At 37.8% G+C, this 18875-nt stretch overlaps 2 protein-coding genes across 3 annotated transcripts in view; one reads left to right on the top strand and one right to left on the bottom strand.

Moving 5' to 3' along the window:
* Positions 1–211: 211 nt before the first annotated feature.
* Positions 212–11288, bottom strand: LOC139147175 (thiamine-triphosphatase-like). Of its 2 annotated transcripts, XM_070718099.1 has the most exons (3): positions 10568–11288; positions 8042–8133; positions 212–1436 (listed from the first exon to the last, which is right to left on the bottom strand). In XM_070718099.1, the coding sequence occupies exons 1-2, from the start codon at positions 11136–11138 to the stop codon at positions 8045–8047; spliced, it is 660 nt and encodes a 219-aa protein (XP_070574200.1). In that variant the 5' UTR covers positions 11139–11288; the 3' UTR covers positions 212–1436; positions 8042–8044. The 2 variants fall into 2 exon arrangements, with proteins under 2 accessions (XP_070574200.1, XP_070574199.1); XM_070718098.1 differs by lacking the exon at positions 8042–8133.
* Positions 11289–11348: 60 nt separating this feature from the next.
* LOC139147174 (zinc finger homeobox protein 3-like) overlaps positions 11349–18875 on the top strand; it is a 30860-nt gene continuing 23333 nt past the window's right edge. Inside the window, exons 1-2 of the mRNA XM_070718091.1 lie at positions 11349–11457; positions 12022–12148. The gene's annotated coding sequence lies outside the window, so the exon portion shown is untranslated. The remainder of the gene's footprint in view (positions 11458–12021; positions 12149–18875) is intronic.

Genomic DNA, 18875 nt, shown 5'->3' with positions numbered 1-18875 from the left:
TCTTAAGCAAAATTTGTCTAGCAGAATTCCAGTGTACCTAGGAAAGATTGACATTTTTAATATCCAAAACAAATTTTAGTAATCTGAGGGAAAAATAGTTAATACATGTATGACAACTTGACGTTTACCAAAAAAAAAGTGCTACATTTAGGCGTACCAAGATTACTGTCATATCGCCATGCTACAGATAACCATGACACAAACCCATAGATGGTTTTCATATTAAACTTTAATCCTTCTTGCTTTGTAAATTCCGAAATACACAGCCTCCCTGCCTATTCTGTTTTTAATGAAGAGTTAGTCATATTTAGGGTTTATTCCGTATGACTTTTCTGAAAAGAGTTCCTAGATAATACAGTTGTCTGACCCTTTTGCCGATGTTTTACACTGTTTGGTGACAATTTGCAAAACCCACCTCTGTGCTCCACTCGGCCTGTATCATATTCATTTCCATACGGCAGAGGAGCATAGTTTTATCGTTTCTGACAAGATAAGAGACATATTGTAGCAGCAAAGACGCATTTTATCATGCACTAATCTGTTGCCATCTTAAAACCCATCTCATGGGGTCTGCCTGATGAAGGAGTTTTTTGTTTAAAGTAATGCAATCGGGGTCCCTCGATAGTTTGATAGCTTTTAGAAATGAAAACAGCAAATCACACATTTCATCAAAAGTACACCAGCTAAGAAGCCTCAAGAAGCTCATTTGCAAATAGGAACGGATTCCTCAATCCACTCTAACCCTGGAAATACAAAATAAAAAACCTGCAGACTATAAATGACTTGAAAACATGTCTGGCCATCAGGTAACCTAAGTACATGAAACATCATAGCTGTAAAATAAAAATTTAAAAAAACTTTTTTTGCATAGAAAACATTCTGAGAAATATGACAACTCTGTGAGTGTTAGAAATTATGTAAATGAAATTTGTGATAAAATTGTCAACATAAGAAGGTGTCTTTGTGGACATAGAAAATTGCTGAGATACAAGCTGCTAATGGTAGTCAATACTGCAAAATTGATTTTATTGCACACTTTTTGTTTTCACTACAGTAAATGCTGGTATGTTTGGCAAGTTGATTATCACATTCACACAAGCAGGCAGCAGTTATTAACAATGTTTATTCAAAGATCTCTGCCTATCTCTCTGCTTCTCTCTTTGTAATGCCAAAAGCCCTCCACAAATTATTTTGTTCCCAGCAATATGGACTAATAAGGATACCATTTACTGTGCGATGAGACATTTTAACACACTGAGTGGAGGTGGTAAGGTGGTTGGCTTTGAGCTGTGTAGAAACCTTTCTTCATGATGCCCAATCGGGAATTCACTTTGCATGTAATACTTCAGCTGCTAGTAGTTTTGCATAGTGAGATGAGCTGTACTTTTGCAGGTAGGCATCCATCTTGCCTGCTATGCGAGTTGTGCTTGAAAAACCTACAAGTGACATGAACAAAAAGATGTTATGTTTCAATGCAATTTTCATTTGCCATAGTCTACATCACTTCACCTATAATAATGACAAAACCTAATTTGATAGTTTTAAATTATTCATCATTTGTATTTCATTTCTACAACAAAAGTTGATCAATACACTGAACTGAAGGCAATTCATAATATCTATGTGAAAATTCCAGACAGACATTAAAAAGCGACAGAGCCACAAAAGAAGGGACTACGTAACAAAAATAAGTGAGGTAATCATTATTATGGCATCAGACATGGTGTAGTTGTTATAGATACATATTTTGGACAAGTCAACATGGAAATTCCATGAAACAACGCTGGCATAGTAAAATTTGGCAGTAGAGCCAACATGTCAATATAAGTAGTTATTGCCAGCCACATGTTTAACATAAAATGTAGACTGTAGCCAATATGGCAAACAGCCAGTGTTGCAGAGTAGATTAGACAAGTCTGCAGAGTTAATAGCCAGTGTTGGACAGTAGACTAGACAAGCCTAAATGGCTAACAGCCAGTGACAAGTCTGCATGGAAAACAGCCTGTGTTGCAGAGTAGACTGGACAAGCCACCATGGTTAATAGCCAGTCTTGCACAGTAGACTGGACAAGCTTGCATGGCAAACAGCCAGTGTTGGACAGTAGACTGGACAAGCTTGCATGGCAAACAGCCAGTGTTGGACAGTAGACTAGACAAGCTAGCATGGCAAACAGCCAGTGCTGCACAGTAGACTGGACAAGCTAGCATGGCAAACAGCCAGTGTTGCACAGTAGACTGGACAAGCTAGCATGGCAAACTGTCAGTGTTGCACAGTAGACAGGACAAATCTGCATGGTTAATAGCCAGTGTTGCACAGTAGATTGGTCAAGCTAGCATTGCAAACAGCCAGTGTTGTACAGTAGATTGGACAAGCCAGCATGGTAAATAGCTAGTGTACTGTGTAGCACAATAAACTGGGCAACTTACACTAGCATGGCAAACACCGGTGGCAACAGCTGGCATGACAGCAGTTGATATAGCAACGACCAGCAAAGTACTGAACACAGGTGCTTAAGGAATAACTGCACCGCAATGGAGACAGACCAAGCATGGTTATCAGTGGTGGCTATGGTGAGTTTGTACCTTTAAATTTTACAGTCAACTTGTCATTTAAATTTAAAACAGAAAAGACACCGAATTTCATGGCCATATTGTATGTCCATTTTATGAAATTTCATGGATACGCTCTTCTGAGTTGTGACTTTCTTGACATTAAATCTATATTTTTCTCAAGTTTACTTCTTTCTCTATTATGTTTGCTTTATTTACTTTGTCACATCTACATCTTGATACCTTCACAGTTCACTGCACATGTCATGGCTAATGGTGCCATTGCGGTGAGAAATGTGAAACACAAGTTTCAAGAAGCTGATTTTTCAGTTTGAAAGAACTTCATGTCTCTTAGCATCACAACCTTCTTGGTCTGAAATAAGAAATACCTCTGAGAAAATTGCCTCACATTACCATGATTCACTGAAATCAGATCACAATCGATATCAGGAATATGTTCACCTGTCAAGTACAGAATATTCCATTCTAGATATGTTCAACACTCCAAAGGTAATTAGCAGGAATAAAAACGAAAAAGCTCACGCCTTTCAATACTACTAACTGTGGCTTCAGCTGGCAATTTTTTTCTAGTGGTAGCCTTATTTACACTGAAGTTGGCAACTTAGACAATACAATATTAGTAAGTAAATACATCTACAGAATGTTTACACACAACATTATTGAGAAACAAAAACATCATACTAAAAAAATTTGTGATTTCATCTTTACTATACTGACCAGAGGGGGCACCAAAAGTGTTGATCACACTGAAGAAGTAATATTGATGTATTCAAGCTTTGTAAAATTCAGCAACAGAGAAAGAAGTTTGACTGCTCTGTATTTCTGCTATACACCTGTCACAAAAGTTACCAATGCTACGGTCAAGGTGCCAGATGGTTGGTCTCAATGCCAACACTGTAACAAAATCCATAACCACACAGCATCCCAACCACCACTGCCTTCACATACAACACAGCAAGCTTGCCATACTTGGCAACAGAGCAGAAAAGACTCAGGTACAGCTACTGCCAGCAGAGCCATATTTTGATAAAATATAAAATAATTAGTAAAATGGCAAAGAAACAGCATAAGTTCACAACCTCCCAGACAAGGCCACATTGTTCATATCATGAATAGCACTGCCAATATGGACAAGATGATATTAATATAACTGTCACCATTGCCAAACTATATTTTGAATCCATATGGCCATTTGTAACATAGACTGCATAGAGACAAAAGATGGGCATGAAATAAAAACAAAAAAATTTACATGGCAATATGACAATACGGGGATATTTATATCAAATTCATCTGAACCAAATTCAAATTTATAAGTTATCCATTGGTTTTAAACAAACCCATAACATGTCTTGACAAACCTCACGTAAAAGGAGAATGAGATAAAAAAAGATGCTAAGGTTTGGACATGTCTGCATACTTTTCCCAGAAAAATGTGATGTTACTGTGCTACCCCTCGGTACAGTAGAAAGTCATGACACCACATGTATGTCTGTCTGTCTGTGTTCATGCTATCTGTCAATTAAAGAACCTCTATTTTTTTGCACAGACAGCGGTTTATTGAGTGATCTGATTGTGTATAAGAATGAATCAGCAGAAAGGCATTTCCGAAGATATGTCTTTTATCCAAATTTCAAGAGGTCCAAAAGAAGTGCGGAGACCACCGCCTGACTTTTGTTATAGCCGCCAATGTAAAACAAACAGACTTAAGGACTCTAATGCACAGACTTGGAACAACTGTTATCACTATGCAAATTTTTGAGGTCAAGTATTTCAACTTCAGAAACACTTACTGACGTTTATTTTTTGTTTTCCATCAATCTCACTATAGCAATGTTTTTGCATTAACAACGGAATTCTTATGAATGTGAGTTTTGTGATTATGAACTCTTGTTAACAAAAACCTATAAGCATTATCATTTGTCCTACTTCTTAAACCTTTTATACATCACACACACAATACGATCACTTACACATTTACAACGTCAACAATTACACCTCAACCTTTGTAACATTTTTTCCATCTTTCTGACAAAAAGGAGTACAAGAGGAAATTTTCATGTCACAATTAGGTCAGTGTAGATGCTATCATACATTCTTTGGTCGCAGAATGAAAGAGACACATGGTGAAAATATTTCACCGAGGTCAAAATGATGAAGCTATATGAAAATATACATCATCTGTGTAAACAAATCTAGTTATTCAGACGATGTGCCTATTAGAAAGAGAATTGGATTTTTGCAATTATACTGATTAATAAACTACGCGACAATGACATCACCGGTAGAAATTGATCATTGCAAAATAAGCTTTTTTTCCCTTGTAATCTTTGTGAATGTTTCACAGGGTTCTGAGAGGTCTCAATGAGGAAAACTTTCACTGGCACTATTTTGCTACCGCCAATACACTGCTCAGTAGACAGTGATTTTGAAAGGCAGGAAGAAGACGCGCTTTGCTTGTTAATTTATGGTTGCCTTTTGAACTTCCATTGCAGGCAAATAATACATGCGACTGACACTCCGCTACTGCAATCCCATGGTAGTCATTCTTTAGCATTAAACCAAAGCTTGTCATTTTTTGGACAGCAGAGTGACGAACTATTGAGCATTTTAATTCTCCTTGATTTTCATTCATAACCTTTGAATTAAACAGGCTATCATTTATTGGTATTTTCAGAGAAAGACAATTTTCCCAAAAAAAATGAAATCTTCATTTACTTTAGATTTGAACTCATGGCGTCTTTTACATCAAGGTATAATAGAACAATGCAGTACATGGAAGTGTCACTAAATCAATTTTATACGTATTTTTGCTGCTGCTTCCGTATTCCCTTCTTTTTGTCCTGGAACGAGAGATTTTCGACCACATTTTTCCGAGTCTTATTTAGATATAAAATTCATCCATGATGTGATATGACACATTTTACCTTTCTGAACACGTACAGGAAATATTTTACGACCAATGAGGTTAGCCAGAAACCCTAAATCCAAACCACAAGCCATCTCACAGACATTCTAAAGTTCATGTACTATATCACCTTGTATCTTTAATCTTTAAATTTTTGACATGGTGATTTTTGGACACCTTCAAATCAAAAGAACATTTTTTATTCTAACTGTAGAATCAATCTCACACTAATCAACATACTAAAAATGTACAATCTGGATAGAGAAGCATTTTCTACCACAGGGATACTGAGCCCTAGGCAAAGATATTCAAGACCCTTGGAATAAATCAGTGAGAAAATATTGAAAATTTAAATCATGTCGACTGCTAGCAGACAATTTCTGTTGGAGAGCTAATGATCAATATTAAAGAAGAAACAGGTCACATGTGATACTGATGACCTCCATCATGTATGTACATAATACATTCTATCACATTCTTTTTAAATATTCAGTTTGGAGTCAGAAAAGCTGTGATTTGCGCATAAATGATTCGCTTTTTCACGTGGAAATGTTGATCGAGAAATTCTATCAGAATCACAATATCTAACTCGCCGTTGACCTTATGTGATTTAGCTTCTAAATTATGGCTGCACTATATAGTCGCAATGCAATTACTTCTGTGGATGACATAAAAATTGCGGCCATATTTAATTAGAGGAAGCTTCGCCTTGCAGTAAAACTACAGATTTGCTGACGTCTCTTTGGGACAATTGAGTGGGGGGGAATCACAGAAACTGATTGACATGACCTGGTGTTTGGCTAACAGTTGTCTTGAACTTTTTAGAAAGACTTCAATGACCGCTTTCTCCTTTGAAAAACCAAAAGGAAATTGAGAAAAGGGTCATGGACAGAGCTACAATTCATCAACCTCCACTCCATGGTATTGCCACTGAAAAGTCAATACAAATCCACAGATAATTAGGAGATCTAAGGACAAACAATCATTTTGTGAGAAAGCACTCTTGGTTTTTTCTAATTAATTGCATATCTGCCTTCTAGGGGGAAATTTTCTGAGTGTTGTCCCATTTTTAGGCACACACTGATCTAAAAAACTGTCAAGATTTTTTCTTTCCTCTATCATAGCCCTGGAATTTTGCCATATTTCACTTTCATGGCTGCAAGGGGTAGAGATTCTTGCTGTATGACCTAGAAAGAGCATTTATCCAAGTTGTGAAAGCCAAAAGGGTAATCTGTTCTTACAAGTTATTTTTATGATGTCACTGTCCTTTGCTAATGTTTTGTCCGATAGTACATGCCCTATAAAATACTGAATGGTACCATCATATCTCAACAAGAGACCCTAAACTCCAACAGAAGTTTAAAAATGGTTATTCAGGTGAGATGATATTTTTCATATTAGTGGTTCAATCAAAACGAAACGATCAGGGCAAGTTTTGCTCACAGGACATATATCTTTAGACTTGATGAGTCACAAGTTTTCTGCTTTTGAAAGTGTCTTTCTCACAGAGATGAATTAATTGAATGAACCACATGCCTTTTTAAATTTAACAACACGGATGACTAGAACACTCAAGAATGAAAAGGAACTCAGTTTTTGTCCTTATCTTTGCATACTAATGAACGCCTTTGTTTGATAAGGAAATGACACCAGCCTTGACAGTTTGATTGGATCAAATAGTAAAAGATAAACAGCCCCCTGAAAAGGCCTTTTCAAACAAGGTTATGGCTGACACTATGCATCATCTGCATCAAGCCGTGATTTGCATTTTTTTCACATCTTGTATGGTTGTCTTATGATTCATAGGCAGAGAAAATATCAGGAAGCAATTCTTGTGAGATGGTTTTGATTTGAAATATTGGAATTCACGGGGTATGACCATCAAGGCTCGGAGGTAACAGAGAGGTTTCCGATTGGGGGGGGGGGGGGGGGTGAAACTATTATGGAAATCCTATGACCAGATGTCACAGTCAACAAAGTCTCCTACCACTATCACTAACAAAACAAAACATCTCCATGCAACGGCATCATGGGAGAGTGGCATGGTTATCTTGTACCCTTTCTCTATATGATAGTTCTGACAACATGAGATGGTTTTGTACCTATCACACATAAAACATATACATTTGTTATGCCATACAAAGCAACCAAGCAAAGCACCAAAACTTCTACACAAAGTGTTCATTATAATGTAAAATAAAATTGTCAATATAATACACATTCTCAGTGAGTTACCAAGTGGACAGTAGGGAAAGAACAATAACTGAACACATGATGTTTAAAAGACAGTAATTCTGAAGAAAGAAGATGAAACTTTGTGTAAGTAGTGTAAGTATAGGAGAAACAAAATCATGATTAAAGTTGGCACCAAAAGATAACAAGTCAAACGAACCTTTTGATTTCTGTATTTGGATCATCTTGCCTATCGGAGATGATAAGGTTATTCCAAAACACAATTACAGGGATGATTGATAAGTCAAAACAATTGAAAGGGGAAAAATCCTGTACAATGGATAAATCTGCACTTTTCTTTATTTTTCGGCCAAATTTCTAATCTACTTACATTTTATTGGAAAAGTGCCTCTTCTTTCCCTAATAATGGAAAATGTTCTGCAGAAAAGTTCCCTGGAACTGCTGCCTCTATATTGTAAAAGTCTAAAATACAAACACGTAAAATATAGTATAAAACTGCACCTGTTTACAACTGTAAAGTTAAACATTACGACATTCAATATGGAGGAAGGAAAACTTAGTTGAAAATTTATGTTTTTAAACAGCTGTGACATCACCACAGCAAAATTAACAGAGATGTAAATTTGCATATCAATGCCATGGTATTGGAGAGAGGCATGCAGTTGCTAAAAGCAAGATTTCTCATGGAGTTTGTTTGTTATGTATTGCATATCCTTCCAAAAAAGTGAGAATACAGTAGGAAAGTGTTAGTGTTGTGATAGAAGAATAAAGAGAGGTTCATGCAACGGTGAAAAGACCAAGAAGACATCAGTCATGGGGACAAATGTTAAGAGAAACAACATGGGTGCACAGGGTGCTAGTCTGTTATTGACAGTTCTACTGAAGGTTAGGAGGGAAAAATACTGCAATAATAGTCTAGAGACATAGCACAGTAAAATGATAAGTTGTCTGTGGCCAACAAAAACACTAGCATTGTATGATTGGCAACTCAAGGGAAGAAAATAAAATGATTTGGCGGTTTTAGAGGCATATGGAAAAAAAAATTACAATTCAACTGAGATTGGGAAAAAAAAGGAGTTTTGAAGGAAGAATCTTTTGGGGTCACAGAGGCAAATCTGAAATTTGACACGTAATCAATATTACATATTGAGAGATAATACTCAATTGGATATCAGTCTCGATGTGGCATGAATATATAGTATACATGCTAAAAAATAAATTAGAAAAATCAAATTTATGAAGAACATTGATCAGGAAAATATGGGATTTTACTCATACATTAAATTACACTTTTGTAAACAAATTATATCAAAGCAGCTTCTGTAGTCAGTATGCATTCTCTTTCTTATCTACCAGGAATATTTATGCCATGTTGTGGTTCCTTTACAAATATTGTCCAAATGAAAAGTAAATTTTCAACAAGCTATTTTCAAAGGTAAAATACAAAATTAACATGCACAGTACAATATCTCATAGCCTTCTTCACTCTGCCAATTAAAAAAAAATTAATTGCAGAGCACTTGAATAGCTGGTTGGAATGTTAATAGCGTGTCTATATATGCAGCACATTGCTGAAGGAGTGGTCCCTTTCTGATGGTATCAAATATTTGTTAAACAGCTCCTATTGAATCTTTTATCATATATTGTAATATTCACGTGACTGGCATGACAATTCATAGATGAAAATGTATATGCTAATCAACTTTGTATGGCTTCCATAAACATATACATATGCACACTTTGGGATTTTTGTCCTTCTCACTGGGAATGGTATGTCATTTCTGGCCTAACAGCAGGATCGCTTTTCAGCATGAGGCCGTGTTTGTGTTAATTTCAAGCCACTGAAATTGATACTCAAGTGTGGGTACTTGTTACATTTCACAAATGCTGGAATGTACTAAGAGCATCATATTGACCCCCGTTTCGAGGTCATCCATCCCAGTTGATTTGCATACCATATGTGCACTGCATCCTCCATGCATAAGTTTGATATAAACAATCAACTTCAGAGAAATAACTCTAGACTTCCAGTTGTTTAGACTGGTGGAAATTCTCAAGTGCACTGATAGGCAAGGAAAACTGTGTTTATCCTTTGCTTTACCCGAATGCCCTTAATGATGGCCAGTATGAGTAATAACTGGAGTGTTGCTTTGAGAAGTGTCAGATGAGGACAACAGCTTTCAATTTATGTTATTCAGTTGTGACTAGCGGTTATGTAAGATGTTCTACAAACATTTAATGCTGTGAGTCATCTTTTCAATGTAGGCTTGTCTGCGGTTTGGATCGTGGCCAAACAAGTGTCACGAGATCACTGCAGGTCAACTGACCACACAGGCTTTGTTCGCATTGTGCACCCTCCATCTTGGTTTGAATAAATTGAATTATCGCTATTCACACTATGCAATATCTGGACTCAGCTAAATGTAAATGAGAACGAACAGTTAGATTCTTATCATGTGTATTGTCTTTGCAAACAATTGTTCCTGCATATCAATTAGCGAACTGCCATCTGCTATATGCAAATAACGCTGCAGGAATCCGTCATGTCCATAAGGATTACATAACAAACTGACACCCTGTCAAAGGAGCGACGAGAGTACAGTCGTCAATCGCTGGAAAATACTTCTAGGAGCTGTAATATGCTTCAGTTTGGGGAACTTTGGAGAAACACAGTATCGTCTAAACATGATAAGTTGAACACACAAAAGATCTCATTCATGAAGACTCGATGGCAAAGTTGAAATACACAAAAGCCTCACAACATAAAAATGTTATTGTGTGACTGTACATTGCAACCTCTGTAAAAACGTTCGTTAGAAAAAAAATAACAAAACGTGACTGAAGGTGTGCTGTTATATTTTTTATCATTCAATAATATATGTTACTTCACACTCACCCAATTTCTCTGCTAGTCTGTCAATTTTCTGCAAGGCAGCGGCTACATCGCCATCGTGTCCAACAACCAATTCGATCTCCCCTACACGGTAACCGAAGTCAGTCTCGTCCAGATCTACTTGGAAACCCCCATCCAACCTGTACGATCTTCGATTTGTTTTAAAGACAGCAAACGCTTTCAAGTTGTGCTTCTTCACGAAATCTGCGAGCTGATCAGGATTTTCGCCATAGTGATCACTGGCTGTTGAGTTTGTTTTCAAAATGGCAGTTAGCTTCTGCAAGATCTCGTCAGTAGCAATGCTTTCTGCGTACTGTGCGGTCTTGCTCTCGGTATCGCGCTGTTCTGGGGGCGATTTTAACTCCCACTGACCTTCTCTCTGTCGCAACCAGTGATCTTTCAGAGTAAGTTCATAGGTGTCGGTATCGTAGTACGAGTCCTCAAACGACTTCTGCTGCAAACAGGAGGCCCCAACTTCTTGTAGCTTCCGCTCGCTGTCCTCCGTAATAGTGAATTTTCTCTCAACTTCGATCACACTTGCCGACTTAGACAAATTTTCAGTTGTCTCGGACATTATTGAGTTGTGCAAATTTGCTTAAATACAATTGTCAATGCATACAACGAAAATATTAGGGTGAGAAGAGACTAATACTTCGTTATTTACATGTCTTAATTGAGGCCAAGCATAGACAAGCGATTCCGTGTAACCCGCCATAATTACGTCACTTCCTCTGCCCTTGACCTGTCAGCGTGTTGATTTGCATTTCGCTAATTAGTGCGACGGGGAAAGATTTCCAAGTTTCACGTTCAGCGAGTTCCTTTGTTTGATTTGGTTCGGTGAGTGAGATACCGATAAGTTCATACCGACGCAGTCAGGCGCTGGTTAGTGATAGGTAAGCGTGGTTTCCTCACGTACTGGTATGCCGACTTTTCAGGTCATCTGAGTCACGTGACTTGTAAATCGTCTGAGAGACAGATTCCCGCGGATTTTACAAAATCATAGGTACAAATCACTGTCGGCCATCAAAATAGTGGCGGCAGGCCAATGAAAAACAAGTGTTCAAAGTGTTTGAGGGGTCTTGAATTAGTTATGCTATACTTTAACAAGACGGAAATGGGTGGGAAAATCAGGCGCGAGACAGGCTATATGCAAATAAGGTCCAAAAGTAGTCACGTGGCCAATTTGATTTGACGCGGTTTTTCTGGCGTAAAGTTAGCGAATCTTCCATAAAAAGTTGTGCGTACTCAAAAAGAGTGTTTGAGAAAGTATTTTAAGTGAGTTTTTGAGTATTCTATTGTAGAATTTCGCAGCGCCAACGACATATCTAAGGGTGGGAATTTATGTTAATGAGATGTAAATTGTCTTTCGCTTATTACGCATGCCCATTGATGCCTTCCAGCCATTTTGGAATAATTAGCAAAATAATAATATCGAATTTTCATTTGGTTATTTTTAGCTCTTTATTTTTCACCTAGCATTTGTTGTTGGAGTCGGCGATTTCCCAGTTCTTATATTCCATGTGACCTCCGGTTCGTCAAGCGGCGGAAAGTTCTCCGAATCACGGAGTGTGGAGCTCCAAAACAGTGAGTTTTCTTAGTGTAGTTCGTGTCGAATCTTGATGGGTAGTTTTTAATTGCGACGTGTTGTGGCCCGCCGTTAATTACGAGCGTCTCTATAATCATAATTAGTCGTCGGTTTTCATTGTCTCCGCGCCGATTTCGGCGTAGCGAACACCTAAATTCGACGACTTGTTCTTTCGACTTAGTTTCTATGTTTTTCTTAGATTGTATTTCTCCGAGGAACATGTGTAAAATGTGACCCGAGCTGTCTCGTCCTCTTGACATAAATGTTTCACCTGAAAACCCGTGTCAGTGGCGTTTCCGAACCGCTGCTGCCAGTCTGGCCTGCGCTGTTCCTGCGAGCTTTTGTGTTCGTGAAATTTTTATGTCTGGTGTACGTTGTGATATTTCGTGTCGCGATTGTGACTGTGTTATGTTCGTGTTGGAAGTGTGTTTTAAATTTGAGTTTTAGTTCGAGATTTATTTTTGTCTGATTTGATTGAGTCAGTTTGTGAAGTGCAAAGAGGGCTTGGTTATCCTTTTCGGTGTGGTGTCGCCGAGATGTTAGCGCCCCACTCAACCGCAAGAATGTCTCGACTCCCGTTAATCGGCGAATTTGCATCGGCGTCATTGTTTCGAAATTGTCGATAGGTTGACAAGATTTCTCGAAGAAACTGACATCGCTTCTCGAAATAGTTACTTCCGTATATCATACGCTAAAGGATTGACCGATTTCAAATCGTCCTTTTTTTGTGGACACGTTTTGTGTGTTTTCGAGGACAAGTGAATTTAACCCGGGTGCATCAATCATTGTGGAAATTTTTTTACGCCTTAAATTTTTAATCAGTTTAATGCATTCTCTTTGCATATTGTAGAAATAAAACGCGTGTTAATTTCAAAAAATTATTCAGGCGGAATTTTTACTCACGATTTTATACTATGTAGTTTTCTCCGATCTACTACCTTGGGAACACTATAAATCACAGCATGGGGAATGACCTTGTGTTTTTGTGAAATGATATAGCTTCTGAGGTAGCAGTGAGAAGAGGTGTTAGATACAGCGCTCAATAATTAATTTTTGGTCTCTCCATTTTGATTGACCTCCCTCATTATATTCAGCTGCATTTTATATCTGTTTCATTACGCTTGCTGGCTACACCTTTATGCCTCAGTTTTTACATAATACCTCCGGGACTGACGATACTGAAATATTGATGGGCATATTATTTCCATGAACATGCGTGCCCTGCCAACCCTACCACAGGCATCTGAGCCAAGAAATACTTGAAGTTGCAGTGAGACCAACTGTTAGCTCCGTAGTCTTGCAAGGTAGCCCAAGTGAATAGTGATAACTACATCGATATATTGTTTTGTGGCGGGTATCGTTCCTAGCTGCGTTTACTGAGATCAATGTAACACATGAGTGAGCTGACTTGATCAGACTAACTTGTAGCTCGGTAGTGGCTTGTAGTGATTGTGCATCATAAAATGTGAGTGGCTTCTGATAGGGTCGGATTGGCCATATAGCGGGCATTATCTGCGCATCAGACATTGCCTTGTGCCTTGAACAGCAGACAGTCAAAATCTTTGCCACTTTGATGTGATTGGGTGACTTATGACTTCATGTGTAGGTTCAGCAGTGAATAAACAAGACCAGACAGTTACATCTATATCTCATCACTTGTTAATCCCTGGGTGAGTTTGATCTTGCCAGTTTTGGCAGGGGCTCCAAAAACTGACAGCCAGTAAGAAGAAACACTTGTTTACTTCCTGTTTAGTATATTCAGTATTTACATCAATACTTTACATAGGTAAACTTATATACAAGTGTATTAGGTTAACACGCTTAAACAAATGAACTGCCTCACACTTCTGTGCAACTTTTATTGCAGGGACTATGAAATGCAAACTGTGTGGACATGGTTAAGTGCATTTTTCTGTGCAAATTGGGACTCAGGTCATTAAGTGTTAAGGATGGTGATGTCAAAGGAATTTGACAGTGATTAAAAAATACCACTGAAAAAACTTGATCTTACAATTGTTATCAATTATGGTATGATTTGTAAAGAAAACATGTGTTACATATTTTTGTAATGAATACCTTAAACCTGTATTGGTAGATATGTAATTCCTATTCCTTCTGAAGAAATTTATCCATTCCCTCCTGCTCTCCATCATCCAAGGTGTCGCTGTCGATGCCACCCAGCGAAATATAAAACACATTCCATGCAGTGATACTATCACAATTTTAAATTGAAACTCAGTGGCAGGCAAGTTTCATCTCAATTTTTGACCCCAGCAATATATCATATTTTATTGCTATGAGTGCAATATTTGCTGATTGCTTTGTTACATCAGGGTAATACTGATGGACATTTTTTCATGAGAAGCTGTCATTTATACTTGACTGACTTGTTTGATGAACCATGAGCTAGGGTGACCTTATCATATGATATCCCACTAAAGCTACCAGCAGTGCTGTATGAAGGCTGCACTCTTGTGTATACTCCGATCAGTTCTCATGCATGGCTGAATTCAACGTCTATTTGCCTGGCACACATAAGTGCATTGATTTCCGGCTTGGATCTTATGTAATGGACAAGTTTTTTGCTCTGCAATTCAGTTAAAGAAAAACGTAAATTTTGTTGCTTGAGTGCAATTATTTTGTAACAGGCTGTACAGATATATTGGGGTTACAAGTAACAGAGATACTCTGTAAATGCATTAGCAGGATTCAAGATCAGTTGTGAATATTCAAGCAGGAGTAAGATTGCTGTGATTTAGAGCCTGTTAAAAAATCTTCATTCCAGTGGTCTGAAGACTTAGCGCCATAGCTTGGCCATTCACCTAGAAATTTCAGAAAGAGAAAGAGAAAAGGAGTCGACAAAATAGAAATCTGAGATGACATGGACTATGCCATTTCAACTGGAGACAGTGGTGTGATTTTTATTATGATTATGTCTCATGCACAGCGGTTAATTAAAGAAAGAATACTTGAGGTCAGTTGCCAGCCAGAACTGGTAATTGAAGAACCATATGTGTTGGGTCCACTGGCCAGTGTCAGGGAGAATATGTATACAAAACTTAAAGACATTAAACAATAGTTCAACTCTAAAAGAATTCTTGTTAACTGCATTCCGCTCCATTCAGGCAGGTAGAGTCTGCTTTAGGCAGTCACATACAACTTCTTTAAGTAACTCCCTGAAGCCATTCAGTTTAGTAAATCCAAAAGCAGACTGTAAAAACGTTTAAATGGAAGGGATGGAAAAAGGCAACTTATAAATCAATAAAAGTGGGACAAGGGGAGGACACAGGCCAAGCAAACTCAAGTGTTTATATGAAAGCAAATATGTACCAAGTCATACCACTTTTTATTCTATTTGATTTTCGCCTGGTGTTTGCTTTTAATTTCTCAAACACTCCAAAGAATTTAGCTTTATCAGAAAGGATTAATGAGTAAACATCTCAAGATGATGCAATGCACAGGTGTGAACCTGTGTCTGTCAGCGTGTAATTAAAACCACTGCTGACTTGTCCAGAAAATGTCAGATGGCATAGGATGCATACCTGACAGTTGATAGACATTGTAAAATGTGTTGATCATCTCTTCTGAAACCAGTGAACTTGTCTCTTACCCATGACCTGTAATGTAATACCTGGTTTTATGTATGGATTGTTTGGAGTTTTTCAACCAGACACCTAAAGTTTCTGTTATATATCTAATTTCATATCATTTCTGTTTCACACTCTGCCAACTAGTGTTTAACGTTGTGTAATATCCTTAGCTATAAAGTCACACAATTGCATCGTTGCTAGATATGATGATTTTCATCAGCCATTTTGTAGGTAAACTTAAGTTGAAGAGTGCTTATTTATCTGATGATTGAAGGCAGACTAAAACTTTGTCGTTGTTATGTCATAGAGGTTTAAGATACTGCACTATTTACTTCCTTTTGGACTTGTCTAGATTTAGAGGGCAATTCATTACTCAGTAACTAGCACCAGACATTGATTTCTAAGCCTCTGATTACAGGTACACACTTGTACTGTCTTCTTGTTTCTTACAGTCTTAAGCGTAACAATAGGGTCAGACAGCTAGAGATATTCAAATGGTGGCCATGTTTAGTCTGGAAAGCAGACTCAGTCGATAAAGTATGCTTGATTAAACCCTTAATTACAATTTCTAATTAACAGAATTAAAACCCATTGTCAGCCAGGGAGTCTTTGTTGCGACATTAGCATATTGATCAGACAGGTTGAAAGTCTTTCATAACCGTCTGTGACGACAAAGTCCCTGGTTGTTAATTTGTGTGGCGACAGTTTTTTGCAATTAAAGACAAGGTCACAGGGATGTGGCGTTTTTTACCTATCACTGGTAGTAAACTCAGTGGTATCTCCAACCCATTGTGCAAACTAAACATAGTGCTCTTTTAATCAATAACAAGTGGCACAAAATGTTCTACCACTAAAAAAAAGAAACAAAGGAGGGCTGGGCCGATCCTTGAACCAAGCAACAATTGTCAGTAAAACCCGTGGTTGGGAGCTTTGTTTTATGAAAAGAATTAGTAGTGCCCCTTAGTCTTTATAGCAGCTACCTAGGGCAACAGATTGTGTGTGCATGTATAAACAACGCTGGTTGTGTGAGCCACAAATTGTGCAACTTTGCCTATCACATGATAGGCTGAATAGACAGCAGTTCACTGGCTTAGAAAAGTTTGGATTATGTATAAAAGACAGGATATGTAAAACTTTGACCTTGCTGCCTTCATAGTCTCTTAGTTTAGTGATATAGGTTCAAGAAAAGAAATAAATCATAAATTATTGATCACATCATAATTGTTGTACAAAATATAGTTGTCAGTCACAACGTGTGCCCTGCAAGTTGTTTCACCATCAAATTAATGTGCTTTTATGTAGTTGTTTGCAATTGACAGGTTGAGAAGAAATGAAAAAGAAGCGCAACTGAGATGTGGTATTTTCTCTACACATACTGTGGAATTCTGCCCATGTGAGAGCACCTCTAGCATATGTTGTTTGTTTGTGATGTGTTACTTGGTAAAAAGAAGATGACAGTTTATTTGTTCAGGTCAGAATTTGATGAGCAAGTCATTTCCAAAATACAACCCAGCAGAGAATTCACCTTGGAATAGAAACGGCTGTGTCAAGCAGATGATAATCTTGGCCAAATACATCGGCAAGTTAATATATAACCATACGGCAATTCTTAGAGGCAAGCTCCATTGGGAATCACTGAAATTACACAGCGTATCATCCACAGTTCTATAAATGCATAAGTTAAGCATAAGCTTTCCTGCTTTCATTAGTCCAAATTTGTAAAGTGACTTTACTAACAGCAAGCAGCATGAAATATTCAAGAGTCTACTGAGGCAAAATGTAGTTTTTGTCTGCGATTGAAGTGACACCTTTTCAAAGTTCTCTGAGTTCCCTTGTTGGCATCTTTTCTCATTCAGGGGTGAAAATAGAGCTATCAGCAAATGTAGTTTCAATTCAGCTGTAGTGGTGAAACATTCTGATACAGTGCCATTACAGTCACGAGTGCAAGTTTTGACACTACCATTGCCTTTCATTATTCTTTCATGGTGAATACAGAGTCAATACATTCCCGCCATTCTTTCTCTGTGCAAACTCCTTTTTTGTTGTTCACACACCCTCTTTTGTTTTTCTAATCCTGTTCTATTTGGCTCCTTTTCAGCCAGGATATTATTTTCTCAAGCAGTTATGTTTGTTTGTACTTAACGTCCTGGACATGATTGAACTCCCACAGTTCCAGTCTGACCACTAGTATTTGAAAATAGCCAGAGTGGTGACCATACACTTGATGTCCTTTCTAGTTCATGTCCTCATATCACCTTTGTGGTAGACTTATTTTATCCATTCCAGACAAGAGAAAAATATAATGACCAGATTTGTCTTTCTTGGTGTGGTATTTTGAAATGTCGTCATGTTGCTCTGGCAAAGTGTCTTACATCACCAACTGTTTGTACGACCAATTGTGTTTTTTACATACATTAGCTGTGCTAAATGGAATAGTGTGGTTTTAAGATGTCTAAATAGAAGCCTCTTAATGATGCCATTGTGGACCGTGTGATTAGTCTGCAGGGAGTGAGATAAAGGCTTGTCTGGCAGTGCCCAGTAACTCTCACTAATGTTTGCACCAAGTCTCCTGTTGTTTGAGTAAGTAAAAAATCTGTGATCCAAAAAAGAAGTGGAAATCAGAGGACATTTCCACTTCAGCCATGCCAAAGTGTATAATTACTCTTTTTCCCCAATATGTAAATCATCATGTAGGAAAGCATTAAAACTCAAACATAATCTGCAGTTTAATTGCATTTGCATATATGTAGATGCTGACTGCTAGAGGGCCCTTTTGTTGTCAAAGCTAAATTATCTTATTGAAATGCAAATTCTGGCACGATCAATCACTGATTTAATTACCAAAAGAAATGTTGTCTGCCATGCTAAAAGCTGGCAGTTTGTCTGTTTTAACCAGCAGAAAAAAAACAGTGATTTTTAAACTCTGACAAAAAATGGTCTGAATTACCCAGTGGTCAAACTATATTGGGCAAGTATCCTTCAGGTCAGGATTTGCTGGCATACCCTCCCCCTGGGTTGTGACTTGGGTCAAGTCCCAAGGGAAGGAACCAGACACTTGCTCCGCCTACTGTTCAGTCTGTTATGAACAGTGATAACATCCTTGATGGCATATTAGGCAAAACAGCCCTTCCTTTGT

The sequence above is a fragment of the Ptychodera flava genome, chromosome 13 (genome assembly GCF_041260155.1).
Source record: "Ptychodera flava strain L36383 chromosome 13, AS_Pfla_20210202, whole genome shotgun sequence".
Classification (NCBI taxonomy): Eukaryota; Metazoa; Hemichordata; class Enteropneusta; family Ptychoderidae; genus Ptychodera; species Ptychodera flava.
The sequence above is the reverse complement of the archived record's forward strand: the minus strand, read 5'-3'. Positions and strand labels throughout refer to the sequence as shown.

Bases quoted from the DNA above. Each gene is read 5' to 3' on its own strand.
- LOC139147175 (XM_070718098.1), bottom strand. From the start codon at position 11,138: ATGTCCGAGACAACTGAAAATTTGTCTAAGTCGGCAAGTGTGATCGAA. The intron at 1,437-10,567 runs GTGAGTGTGAAG...TGTCACTTGTAG, and splicing joins CAGACTAGCAGAGAAATTGG to GTTTTTCAAGCACAACTCGC.